General features: G+C 43.2%; 2 protein-coding genes across 8 annotated transcripts in view; both read right to left on the reverse strand.

Moving 5' to 3' along the window:
* The window catches only part of LOC310948248 (protocadherin gamma-C5-like), a gene marked incomplete at its 5' end in the record, with an annotated part of 65,356 nt that overhangs the window by 15,590 nt on the left and 35,583 nt on the right, over nt 1-14,183 (reverse strand). The window contains one exon of one of the 7 annotated variants that reach the window (XM_083915308.1): nt 3,943-6,411. The exons of 4 other annotated variants lie outside the window; for them this stretch is intronic. In XM_083915308.1, coding sequence (XP_083771434.1) covers nt 3,943-6,396 — 2,454 coding nt within the window. Of the gene's footprint in view, nt 1-489; nt 2,944-3,942; nt 6,412-14,183 lie in introns of those variants that run through there. 2 more of the 7 variants (XM_083915304.1, XM_083915305.1) reach the window with 2 other exon arrangements.
* Nucleotides 11,200-13,668, reverse strand: LOC310948251 (protocadherin gamma-C5-like; the record flags this gene model as incomplete). The annotated part of the gene is made up of 1 exon (XM_083915316.1): nt 11,200-13,668. One exon carries the CDS (start codon nt 13,666-13,668, stop codon nt 11,200-11,202), a length of 2,469 nt encoding a protein of 822 aa, XP_083771442.1.

Raw genomic sequence — 14,183 nt, forward strand, 5'->3', positions numbered from 1 at the left:
CATGATGAATTACAAACTATTAAATAATAAAAATGCACGCTATAAAATGCCACGAAGACGAAAATTCAAAGATACAGACCTTGAAGCCTAAATTAAAGATAGTGTTGTTTGAGAAGAAACCGCGATAATAAAGTATTGTTATGACAATGTATAGAAAAATGACGAATAACAAACTACTTCAACCTGGACATTTAAATGGAAGATTAAAAAAACATAAATACATTAATCACACTTGTCTTGATAATTGTGAAACAATGTAGCATTTAAATAATATAAAAAAAATATAATAATTAAACGTGCTTTTCGCAATCCTGGTGGTAGACAAGCCATGATCACTTATATCTACTTCAAACCGAGTTTGTGTGATTTCGTTTAGGCATATGGTTAAAAAAGAGAAGGAGGGAATATGTGCTTTGGAAGTGGATATTTTTTATAGGACCCACATATGAAGATAAAATATCAAACAATGGCTTCTGGATTTATGCTCACCTGCTGGCTCTCAAAGGTCCAGGTGCTGTCGGGTAAAGACGCATCCAGAACACTGATCACCTCCTTAAAGTCGGTGGTGCTGCTGGGCTTAATCAAAGTGAAATCACTGTACTCTGACATTGGAGACATACAGGACCTGAAGGACTGACTCTGAGACATCATGTCTCCTCCCAGGACCTCCACGTACTTTATAGGTCCATCAGTGTTGAGCTGAATCTGCAGGTTTCTGTTGGGGTTCTTGTAATCATCACAGTCGGTCCGTCTCATGCAGCAACTACCGCTGCTTCTGCTGTTCCTCATGCATTTAACCGCTAAGATGAGAAAAGTCACCAGAGACAGCACGGACACCGAGGCCAGAGAGAGAATCAAATAAAGGGTGATTCTCCCAGTTTTCTTGCTGGGCTCGGACACTTTCTGTCGGAGGTCTAAGATGGGCTCATGGAGGCCGTCCTCCAGCAGGATGGACACCGTGACGGTGGCGGACTGAACCGGTTCCCCGTCGTCCTTGATCTCTATAAGCAGCCTCTGAGAGGAGTCGTCCTGCTCGGACGCAGCGCGTTTAGTCCTCACCTCCCCTGTGTACAGATTGACAGTGAACAGAGAGGCGTCTGTGGCCTCCGCCAGTTTGTAAGAGATCCAGGCGTTATGGCCCGAGTCAGCGTCCACGGCCGTCACCTTAGTAACCAGGTGACCTGCTTTAGCGGAGCGAGGCATCCTCTGATGAGACAGGGAGCCCAGGGCAGCGGAGGAGGGGTAAATAACAGCGGGGGCATTGTCGTTCTGGTCCAGGATAAAAACGTGGACGGTGGCGTTGCTGCTGAGAGACGGGGAGCCCTGATCCTTTGCCTGAACCTGAATCTGAAACACCTTCAGTTTCTCATAGTCAAACGAGTGCATGCTGTAGATGCTGCCGTTATCCGAGTTAATGTAAACATAAGATGAGACTGAAACGTCCTGAACTTTAGAGTCCAGTATAGAGTAAGAGATTTTGGCGTTTTCACCAAAATCCAGGTCAGATGCTGATACTGAGTACAGTATAGAGCCTGGTACCCCGTTCTCTTTTAAATACACATTATAGGAGGGCTGAGTGAATACAGGAGGGTTGTCATTCACATCAGTTATGCTGACAGGTATAACTTTCTTACTGGACAGAGGAGGAGAGCCTGAATCAGTGGCTGTTATCTCTATTTTATATTCTGAGAAACGCTCTCGGTCTAAAGCACCACTGGTAACCAGTGCGTAATTATTAGAAAATGAGGGTTTCAGATTAAAAGGAGAACCTTTGGTGAGTTGTAACGTCACCTTACCGTTATCACCGGAGTCAAGGTCTCGTGCACTGATCAAAGCAACTACGGTGCCACTTGGTGAGTCCTCGCGTACTGGCTTTGGTTGAGAAGTGAAAACTATTTCTGGAACATTGTCATTATAATCTGTAATATCAACCTGCACGCGACAGTGGCCCTCCATTTCGGGGCTGCCTTTATCTTTTGCAGTGACGTCAATGTCATATGACTTGGTAGTTTCATAGTCTAACTCCCCTTTCAGAATGATTTCGCCTGTTAAGGGGTTAATATCGAAAATCGACAATAAAGAATCTGGTGTGCGAGAGCCAAATGAGAATTCAATCTCACCATTTAAACCTTCGTCTGCATCAGTTGCTTTAGGCTTTATAATAACAGCTCCTTTTACACTTTTTTCGCCCAGGGTTGCTTTGTAAATATTTTTTTCAAACACGGGGAAGTTATCATTTATGTCTAACACGCTTATGGTTATTTGTGAGGTTCCAGATCTTACTGGATTCCCACCGTCTAATGCTGTCAGTAATATTTTGTGAACTGCTTTTTTCTCTCGATCTAGAGGCTTTTCTAAAACAAGTTCAGGGACAGTCTTACCACCCTCAATTTCTTTTATTCTAAGAGAACAACAATCATTTTTACTAAGAGTATATGATTTAAGGGAATTGCTTCCAACGTCGGGGTCCGTCGCGCTCTCCAAAGGAAAGCTTGTACCAACTGCTGCTGATTCGGCTATTTTTAAAGATAATTCATTTGAAAGGAAACTTGGAGAATTGTCATTAATATCCCGTATTTCAACCTCAATACGATGTAACTGTAACGGGTCTTCAATAACTACTTGCAGAGGAAGAACACAGCTGGTACTTTGTCCACATAAAGCCTCTCTGTCTATTCTGTCACTCACCACCAGCTCGCCCTTCCCCGCATCCACACTGAAATACTGCTCACCAGCCTCAGAGGCGACACGCAGCTTACGGTCAAAAATCTCAGATAGTCCCAATCCCAGATCTTTGGCTAGATTTCCTACCACAGAGCCCTGTTTTAGTTCCTCCGGGATGCTGTAACGAGTCTGTCCGTCTATTATACTCCATAAGAGAAAGAAATGATGCCACCAAAGCGCCTGCCATCTCCAGTCTCGATATCCCATGCTCTTTGTCATCCTTGCTTTAGTAAAATACATCATTTCCAATCCAAAAGAACAGCGAACATGAAGTCAAAATCCATATTCCGAGAGCGTGACATATTCCCCCGAAAAGACGCCGATTCATGGTCAAAAAGAAAATTAAGACATGACCTTATACCAGAGTATATTATCCATTTACCTACTCTCCTCCTACTAAGAGCATTGTGGTTTTGGTGCTGAAGCTGCATGGGGGAGGGAGTAGATCTCTTTGTACAGTTCTAAATGCTATTGGTGCACAGCATCCATCTCTCACATCCAATGAGAAGGAAACTGGGCAGCATCGTTAAAGACACACTAACCCCTTTGCACTGTCATGGAAGAGTAAGTGAAAAACAAACACAAGATGCAATTCAAATTCCCATCATTTATATACGCTTTCAATAAATACATATATCAAAATGAATGCCTGAATTGTAAAATGATATTTATTGTTAACATTCGTTTTGACGAGACCTTATTTAAATTCCCTTGGCTTTTAATTCTTAATGTCAGGATCATTGTCCATGTACGTAATAAATCCAGTAAATGTAACGAGTGAAAAAAGTTATTCAGTGTGTTAAGTAAATATTCATGTATTTTCATTGTTACCTCTTGAGTAAAAGCGATCAACAACAATCTATTTGGGTGCCTTCAGTACGCCTCATGGGTCAGAGTCGCTGTCCATTTCTGTGGTGCTGAAATGCTCAGCTCGCAAAGCTTTTCAACATCCAACCCACTCATCTCGGTCAAATGATACCAGCCGCAGTGCAACAAAAGTTGTAAACGGACTAATGTACAAATTAAAAGTTTTAATTTGGATGGAAATTTTATATTTTCATTTTAAATAAATATAAATTAACACGGTAATACATATCCCAGTGTTTAGGAAATCGATTTCTACTGTAAAACACAAAACTGCATGTGATTTCTTTGCAGGTAGCTTAAGAAATAGTCACAAAAATGCATGCGTCTTTGTTTGTTCTACTCATTGCTTACCTGCTGGCTCTCAAATGTCCAGGTGCTGTCGGGTAAAGACGCATCCAGAACACTGATCACCTCCTTAAAGTCAGTGGTGCTGCTGGGCTTAATCAGAGTGAAATCACTGTACTCTGACATTGGAGACATACAGGACCTGAAGGACTGACTCTGAGACATCATGTCTCCTCCCAGGACCTCCACGTACTTTATAGGTCCATCAGTGTTGAGCTGAATCTGCAGGTTTCTGTTGGGGTTCTTGTAATCATCACAGTCGGTCCGTCTCATGCAGCAACTACCGCTGCTTCTGCTGTTCCTCATGCATTTAACCGCTAAGATGAGAAAAGTCACCAGAGACAGCACGGACACCGAGGCCAGAGAGAGAATCAAATAAAGGGTGATTCTCCCAGTTTTCTTGCTGGGCTCGGACACTTTCTGTCGGAGGTCTAAGATGGGCTCATGGAGGCCGTCCTCCAGCAGGATGGACACCGTGACGGTGGCGGACTGGACCGGTTCCCCGTCGTCCTTGATCTCTATAAGCAGCCTCTGAGAGGAGTCGTCCTGCTCGGACGCAGCGCGTTTAGTCCTCACCTCCCCTGTGTACAGATTGACAGTGAACAGAGAGGCGTCTGTGGCTTCCGCCAGTTTGTAGGAGATCCAGGCGTTATGGCCCGAGTCAGCGTCCACGGCCGTCACCTTAGTAACCAAGTGACCTGCTTTAGCGGAGCGAGGCATCCTCTGATGAGACAGGGAGCCCAGGGCAGCGGAGGAGGGGTAAATAACAGCGGGGGCATTGTCGTTCTGGTCCAGGATAAAAACATGGACGGTGGCGTTGTAGCTGAGAGACGGAGAGCCCTGATCCTTTGCCTGAACCTGAATCTGAAACACCTTCAGTTTCTCATAGTCAAACGAGTGCATGCTGTAGATGCTGCCGTTATCCGAGTTAATGTAAACATAAGATGAGACTGAAACGTCCTGAACTTTAGAGTCCAGTATAGAGTAAGATATTTTGGCGTTTTCACCAAAATCCAGGTCAGATGCTGATACTGAGTACAGTATAGAGCCTGGTACCCCGTTCTCTTTTAAATACACATTATAGGAGGGCTGAGTGAATACAGGAGGGTTATCATTCACATCAGTGATGCTGACAGGTATAATTTTCTTACTGGACAGAGGAGGAGAGCCTGAATCAGTAGCTGTTATCTCTATTTTATATTCTGAGAAGCTTTCTCGGTCTAATAAACCACTTGTCACCAGTGCATAATTATTAGAAAATGATGGTTTTAAACTGAAAGGGGAACCCTTTGCCAGTCTTAAAGTCACTTTACCGTTATTGCCAGAGTCAAGGTCTCGTGCACTAATTAAGGCTACAACTGTGCCTCTTGGTGCATCCTCGCGCACTGGGTTTGGGTTTGAAGTGAGCACTATTTCTGGGGCATTATCATTGATGTCCATTACCACTACTTGCACACGACAGTGACCCTCCATCTCAGGAACTCCTTTATCTTTAGCAGTAATGTCTAGTTGGTGCATTGCACTGCTTTCATAGTCTAACTTACCTAACAAGGAAATTTCACCTGTAGCTGAATCTAACTGGAAAATTGATAACAGCGATCTGGGTGTATGCTCAGCAAATGCGTATTCAATCTCCCCATTAACACCCTCGTCTGCGTCTGTTGCTTCAACTTTAACAAGTACAGAACCAGCGACATTATTTTCATGTACAGTTACATTATACAACGACCTTTTAAAAACAGGGACATTGTCGTTGTTGTCGAGTACAGTAACTATGATTTGCGTAGTTCCAGTTTTGAAAGGATTGCCTCCGTCTAAAGCTGTCAGCAATAACTGATGGACACTTTGTTTCTCTCTATCAAGCGATTTCTCTAATATTAGTTCTGGAACTTTTTGATTACCAGATAACTCTCTAATCCTTAAACTAAAACACTCATCTTTACTTAAAGTATACGATTTTACCGAATTACTACCAACGTCTTGATCCTGTGCTGTTTCTAAAGGAAAGCGTATGCCTGTAGCAGTAGATTCTGCTATCTTTAAAGATCGCTCCTCTGTTGAAAAAATCGGATAATTGTCATTTATATCCCTAATTTCGACTTCTATCCGGTGTAGTTGTAGCGGATTCTCTGTTACAACCTGTAAAGGCAATACACAGCTGGCGCTTTGTCCACATAAAGCCTCTCTGTCTATTCTGTCACTCACCACAAGCTCGCCCTTTCCCGCATCCACGCCAAAATACTGCTTACCAGCCTCAGAGGCGACACGCAGCTTACGTTCAAAAATGTCTGATAGTCCCAAACCCAGATCTTTGGCTAGATTTCCTACAACAGAGCCCTGTTTTAGTTCCTCCGGGATGCTGTAACGAGTCTGTCCGGATATTGTACTCCACAAGAGAAAGAAATGATGCCACCAAAGCGCCTGCCATCTCCAGTCTCGATTTCCTATTGTCTTTGTCATCCCCGGTCCGTTAGAATACGTTTTTTCCCATCGAGGTATTCGTCAACACAGCCCAACATTCAAAACCATCGCAGGAATGGACACTGCAACATAAATAAATCCTTAAATATTTGGTAATAAAAGATATATTCCGGACGCCTTCGAAAAAGCGCATCTCCTCTCCAGCTCTGAGCACCGGGAGGGTTACCGTGGTGAGACTGTATGGGGGATGGAGAAGATCTCTTTGTACAGACCTGCATACTATTGGCTCACAGCATCCTTCTCTGCTATCCAATCACAAAAACCTAACTCTGCTCATACAGCTACTGCCTCCCCTCAAGGTGGCAATGTATTTCTTTCAAATATAACATTAGGAAATGTCACATATGTGCAAAGTTAAACAAAACTCATCTTATGAAAAAAAAATAAGGATTTTCATTCCAAATGCATTTGAACCTCCGTGTTTGTTTCCAAAGGATTGTTGAAAACTAACAATTATTATAATATCAATAAAATATATATTTTTACTAAATTAAATTCACAAACCATCGTATAAGGTGGAAACAAGGTCTGATCAAAAAAATAGAAATGTTAACCCAGTCAATGCTCTCTGAATCTTTTATGAATTGTGATTATTAGAAACACTTGAGCGTTCTAAAAAGTATTTTCAAAAATACATTTCTCATAAAAAGTTCATAATTCGCCTTTTAAGGCTAATATTAAAACGGCCAAAACAGACCCATTGTCATATGTCATTGCAATTCAATCAAACAGTTCGAGGTTATTTCACGAGTTTTGATTATTATGTTTTAGGCTATACGAAATGTATGAGCCAATAGAGACCAAACAAGTGTGATAATATGTCTATCGTTTTCTGCTCACCTGCTGGCTTTCAAAGGTCCAGGTGCTGTCGGGTAAAGACGCATCCAGAACACTGATCACCTCCTTAAAGTCAGTGGTGCTGCTGGGCTTAATCAGAGTGAAATCACTGTACTCTGACATTGGAGACATACAGGACCTGAAGGACTGACTCTGAGACATCATGTCTCCTCCCAGGACCTCCACGTACTTTATAGGTCCATCAGTGTTGAGCTGAATCTGCAGGTTTCTGTTGGGGTTCTTGTAATCATCACAGTCGGTCCGTCTCATGCAGCAACTACCGCTGCTTCTGCTGTTCCTCATGCATTTAACCGCTAAGATGAGAAAAGTCACCAGAGACAGCACGGACACCGAGGCCAGAGAGAGAATCAAATAAAGGGTGATTCTCCCAGTTTTCTTGCTGGGCTCGGACACTTTCTGTCGGAGGTCTAAGATGGGCTCATGGAGGCCGTCCTCCAGCAGGATGGACACCGTGACGGTGGCGGACTGGACCGGTTCCCCGTCGTCCTTGATCTCTATAAGCATCCTCTGAGAGGAGTCGTCCTGCTCGGACGCAGCGCGTTTAGTCCTCACCTCCCCTGTGTACAGATTGACAGTGAACAGAGAGGCGTCTGTGGCCTCCGCCAGTTTGTAGGAGATCCAGGCGTTATGGCCCGAGTCAGCGTCCACGGCCGTCACCTTAGTAACCAGGTGACCTGCTTTAGCGGAGCGAGGCATCCTCTGATGAGACAGGGAGCCCAGGGCAGCGGAGGAGGGGTAAATGACAGCGGGGGCGTTGTCGTTCTGGTCCAGGACAAAAACGTGGACGGTGGCGTTGCTGCTGAGAGACGGGGAGCCCTGATCCTTTGCCTGAACCTGAATCTGAAACACCTTCAGTTTCTCATAGTCAAACGAGTGCATGCTGTAGATGCTGCCGTTATCCGAGTTAATGTAAACATAAGATGAGACAGAGACGTCCTGAACTTTAGAGTCCAGTATAGAGTAAGAGATTTTGGCGTTTTCACCAAAATCCAAGTCAGATGCTGATACTGAGTACAGTATAGAGCCTGGTACCCCGTTCTCTTTTAAATACACATTATAGGAGGGCTGTGTGAAGACAGGAGGGTTGTCATTCACATCGGTGATAGTGACACATACAGTTTTCTTAGTCGACAGAGGAGGATAACCTAAATCAGTGGCAGTTATTTCAATATTAATCTCTGAGAAACTTTCTCGGTCTAAAGCACCTCTGGTAACCAGTGCGTAATTATCAGAAAAAGAGGATTTCAGGTTAAAAGGAGAACTATTGGGGAGCTGTAATGTCACTTTACCGTTGTTGCCGGAGTCAAGGTCTCGTGCACTGATTAAAGCTACAACAGTACCACTTGGTGCGTCCTCAGGCACAGAGTTTGGTTGTGAGGTCAGAAATATATTTGGAGCATTATCGTTAACATCTTGCACTTCAATATGTACAGTGCAATGCCCCTCCATTCTCGGAGTTCCTTTGTCTCTCGCCATAACGTCTATTTCATAATTTGCATTTGTTTCGAAATCTAATTTCCCAATGAGACGTATTTCTCCGGTTAAAAAGTCAATATTAAACACAGATATGACAATATCTGGTGTATGCGTTCCAAATGAATACTCTACTTCTCCATTGGGACCGTCGTCAATATCGTTTGCACTAAGTTTTATAATAGATGCACCTGGTATGCTATTTTCGCTTATGGAAACTTTGTAAATATTTTTCTCAAATACAGGAAAATTATCATTAATATCGAGCACATTTATGGTAAGCAGGGAGGTTCCAGATTTCACTGGGTTTCCCCCGTCCAAAGCAGTTACTTGAAGCTGATGTTTCGCTTTTTTCTCCCTGTCGAGAGATTTAGACAAGACTAACTCTGGGACTTTCCTCCCACCAGACAAACCTTTTATCGTTAAACTAAAAAAGTCATCTTTACTTATGGTATATGATCTCACGGAATTCACTCCGACATCAAGATCTTGTGCCGTCTCCAATGGAAAACGTGCCCCTGCTGCTGTCGACTCTGATATTTCTAATATAATATCTTGCGAAGGGAATCTTGGAGAATTATCATTGATATCTTGTATTTCCACTTCTACTCGGTGCAATTGTAACGGTTTATCAATGACCACTTGCAGAGGCAAGACACAGCTGACGCTTTGTCCACATAAAGCCTCTCTGTCTATTCTGTCATTCACCAGCAGCTCGCCCTTCCCCGCATCTACACTGAAATACTGCTTACCAGCCTCAGAGGCGACACGCAGTTTACGTTCAAAAATCTCAGATAGTCCCAAACCCAGATCTTTGGCTAGATTTCCTACCACAGAGCCCTGTTTTAGTTCCTCTGGGATGCTGTAGCGAGTCTGTCCGTTTATTGTACTCCATAAGAGAAAAAAATGATGCCACCAAAGCGCCTGCCATCTCCAGTCTCGATATCCCATTGTCTTTGTCATCCCCGGTCCGTCAAAATTATTCCCCATTGAGTTTGTCGAACGGCAGATAGTTACCATCCATTGCCATAACGCATTAGTCCAAAGCAGAGATGAAAAAATCGACTCATACCGAAAAATAACTAAAGATGTTTCAATATTTAAACCCCGATAAGAGCATCATTCCCTCTCGTTCAGCTCGATGCCATATGTGTGAACCGTGCAGAAGCAGCATGGGGGAGGGAGTAGATCTCTTTGTACAGTTCCGAATCCTATTGGAGCACAATATCCATCTCTACCATCCAATGAGAAGGGAGTGGGCAGTGCTTTTAAAGACACAGCCGCCCAAGAAAGAATCTGCTTTGATGCATCAAGAGTTTGTGAAATAAATAATGCGATGCCAGCTGTTACACGTCGCCCATAATGTTAAAGCAAATGTCAGAAATGTGACCATAACAATAAAAAAATCTGTCTGTGTAATGGTTATTTTGAACCTTTGATCAAACAAACTAGTTATGTTATTTGGATTAAAAAAAAAAAACCAGATTATCCCGGTTAATAGAACTCGTATTTAAGGTGTCGCTGTCCGTCTGTGTGGTGCTGAAACAACGTGTCAGTCATACGGCTTCAGAGAGAGCAAGTCCAACATCGTAAAATGCAGTACTAAACAAAGCAAACTGAAAAATCTATTTTTTTTCCAACCATGAAAGTATTTAAAGCAGAAACAAATATTTTACGTTCTTAGAAACAAAAAAATGCGTGTAGGAGGACCAGTTTTGTTTTTTTGTTGACTAGGATGATGACTGGGTTTAAATGAGGACTTAGTGGTAAACATCTCAGTATCTCGTTTGCATTATAAAGCTCACAATGACGATTGAAAGCAATTATAATTTAACATGACAGACTTGTATACATGTAAAACAAACACATGTATTAAAAGTTATATAATACAGTATACTGTACATGTATTGTCTGTTTAATAAAATATATGCATTGTCAACATTCGATATGATGAGAAGTGGTGTATTTTTCTTGTCTTTGGTGTCAAACGGGTACATTTAAACAAGCGTTTATGCAAGTCATTAAGTCCAGTAAATGTAATGAGTGAACATAGTTGTGTTAAAAACGTTATGCATTTTCTTTGTTACACCTTGAGTAAAAGCCATAAACATCAATGTATTATTGTGCCCTCCATACACGTCAAGAGCCAGAGTCGCTGTCCATCCATGTGGTGCTGAAATGCTCAGCTCGAAAAGCGATTAAACATCCAACACACGCTTCAGGTCAAAAACTAACAGCCGCTGTGCCACAAAAGTTGTCGTAGGGAACAAAAGTATTTTTTCTTTATTTGGATATCTTCATTTCAAACATACATTGATTATCAGGGTAAAACATATCCCAAATGTAACCTTGTTATTATGTTTTTCACTGTGTAAGCAAAATGTGTGCATTCTTTACAGGTACTGTAGCTTAACTGCGGGCCTTACAAAACTGTATATGTCTTTGTTTGTTCTACTCATGGCTTACCTGCTGGCTCTCAAAGGTCCAGGTGCTGTCGGGTAAAGAAGCATCCAGAACACTGATCACCTCCTTAAAGTCAGTGGTGCTGCTGGGCTTAATCAGAGTGAAATCACTGTACTCTGACATTGGAGACATACAGGACCTGAAGGACTGACTCTGAGACATCATGTCTCCTCCCAGGACCTCCACGTATTTTATAGGTCCATCAGTGTTGAGCTGAATCTGCAGGTTTCTGTTGGGGTTCTTGTAATCATCACAGTCGGTCCGTCTCATGCAGCAACTACCGCTGCTTCTGCTGTTCCTCATGCATTTAACCGCTAAGATGAGAAAAGTCACCAGAGACAGCACGGACACCGAGGCCAGAGAGAGAATCAAATAAAGGGTGATTCTCCCGGTTTTCTTGCTTGGCTCGGACACTTTCTGTCGGAGGTCTAAGATGGGCTCATGGAGGCCGTCCTCCAGCAGGATGGACACCGTGACGGTGGCGGACTGGACCGGTTCCCCGTCGTCCTTGATCTCTATAAGCAGCCTCTGAGAGGAGTCGTCCTGCTCGGACGCAGCGCGTTTAGTCCTCACCTCCCCTGTGTACAGATTGACAGTGAACAGAGAGGCGTCTGTGGCCTCCGCCAGTTTGTAGGAGATCCAGGCGTTATGGCCCGAGTCAGCGTCCACGGCCGTCACCTTAGTAACCAGGTGACCTGCTTTAGCGGAGCGAGGCATCCTCTGATGAGACAGGGAGCCCAGGGCAGCGGAGGAGGGGTAAATAACAGCGGGGGCATTGTCGTTCTGGTCCAGGATAAAAACATGGACGGTAGCGTTGCTGCTGAGAGACGGGGAGCCCTGATCCTTTGCCTGAACCTGAATCTGAAACACCTTCAGTTTCTCATAGTCAAACGAGTGCATGCTGTAGATGCTGCCGTTATCCGAGTTAATGTAAACATAAGATGAGACAGAAACGTCCTGAACTTTAGAGTCCAGAATAATGTAAGAGATTTTGGCGTTTTCACCAAAATCCAGGTCAGATGCTGATACTGAATACAGTATAGAGCCTGGTACCCCATTCTCTTTTAAATACACATTATAGGAGGGCTGAGTGAATATTGGAGGGTTGTCATTCACATCAGTGATGCTGACAGGTATAACTTTCTTACTGGACAGAGGAGGAGAGCCTGAATCAGTGGCTGTTATCTCTATTTTATATTCTGAGAAACGCTCTCGGTCTAAAGCACCACTGGTAACCAGTGCATAGTTATTAGAAAATGAGGGTTTCAGAGTGAAAGGGGAACCTCTGGGTAGTCGCAATGTCACTTTGCTATTATTACCGGAGTCAGCGTCACGTGAGTTGAGCAAAGCCACGACTGTACCACTTGGTGAGTCTTCGCGCACTGGCTTCGGTTCAGAGGTCAGAACAATTTCTGGAGTGTTATCATTAACATCTACAACATCTATCTGTAGACGACAATGACTCTCCATTCGAGGAACCCCCTTGTCTTTAGCAGTTATTTCAATTTTGTAGGATGTGGCTCTTTCAAAATCTAAATCCCCTTTCAAACGTATTTCCCCTGTTAATGAATTTATTTCAAATACTGATAAAACAGAATCCGGTGTCCGCGAGCCAAACAAGAATTCAACTTCTGCGTTTGGTCCCTCGTCAGCGTCAGTTACTGTAATTTTGATAACAAACGTATCTTTTGCAGTATTTTCATCTAACCAAACTTTATATATATTTTTATCGAAAACTGGAAAATTGTCATTTACGTCAAGCACTGTGATTGTTATCTGTGAGGTACCAGACATGACTGGGTTTCCCCCATCTAATGCAGTCAGTAGCAGCCGATGGACTGCTTTCTTCTCTCGGTCAAGGGACTTCTCTAACACTAACTCCGGGACTGTTTTGCCATCCTCAACTTCTTTCATTTTTAATGTAAAACAGTCGTTTTTAGTCAACGTGTAGGATTTAACCGAATTACTTCCAACGTCAGAATCTTCTGCATTCTCCAAAGGAAAACGAGTTCCCACTGCTGACGATTCAGAAATTTGTAAAGACAGTTCTTTTGTATGAAAACGAGGCGAATTGTCATTGATATCTTTGACTTCTACCTCAATCCGATTTAAACTAAGAGGGTTTTCTAGAACAACCTGCAGAGGCAACACACAGCTGGCGCTTTGTCCGCATAAAGCCTCTCTGTCTATTCTGTCATTCACCACCAGCTCGCCCTTCCCCGCATCCACACTGAAATACTGTTCACCAGCCTCAGAGGCGACACGCAGCTTACGGTCAAAAATCTCTGATAGTCCCAATCCCAGATCTTTGGCTAGATTTCCGACAACAGAGCCCTGTTTTAGTTCCTCTGGGATGCTGTAACGTGTCTGTCCGTTTATTGTACTCCACAAGAGCAAGAAATGATGCCACCAAAGCGCCTGCAATCTCCAGTCTCGGTATCCCATTGTCTTTGTCATCCCCGGTCCGTTAGAATACGTTTTTTCCGATCGAGAAATTGGAAGTTAATATCCACTTCCAACGAGCATTAGAAATGTCCGCAAAAATATATGAAGCATTTTCGATCATGTTTGAAGCTTAAATTGACGATTTCTCTTTCATCTCCGAGATATGAGTGCATCACCCCACCGTCCTCCAGCTCTTTGCACTGTTAACGTTTACAGTGCCGAGGCTGCAAGGGGGAGGGGGTAGATCTCTTTGTACAATTCTGCATGTGATTGGAGCTCAGCATCCATCACTCGCATCCAATAGAAAAGGAACTCAACGGTCCATTTAAAGACACAGCTACGCTTAGGAGAAAAGGTCGAGGCGAACTACTGTGTAGGATAGGTGTGGACATTATTTTATTCCTCGAGTTCTATAATTGTGATGCTGAAATAATATGTAATGCATACAATCAAAGGATCTGTGCATTTCCCAAAACTAATATGCACCAAATTGAGTAAGCAAAGCCAAGCCAAGTAAAAACCCCACC

The sequence above is a fragment of the Echiichthys vipera genome (assembly GCF_963691815.1).
Source record: "Echiichthys vipera genome assembly, chromosome: 6".
NCBI lineage: Eukaryota > Metazoa > Chordata > Actinopteri > Perciformes > Trachinidae > Echiichthys > Echiichthys vipera.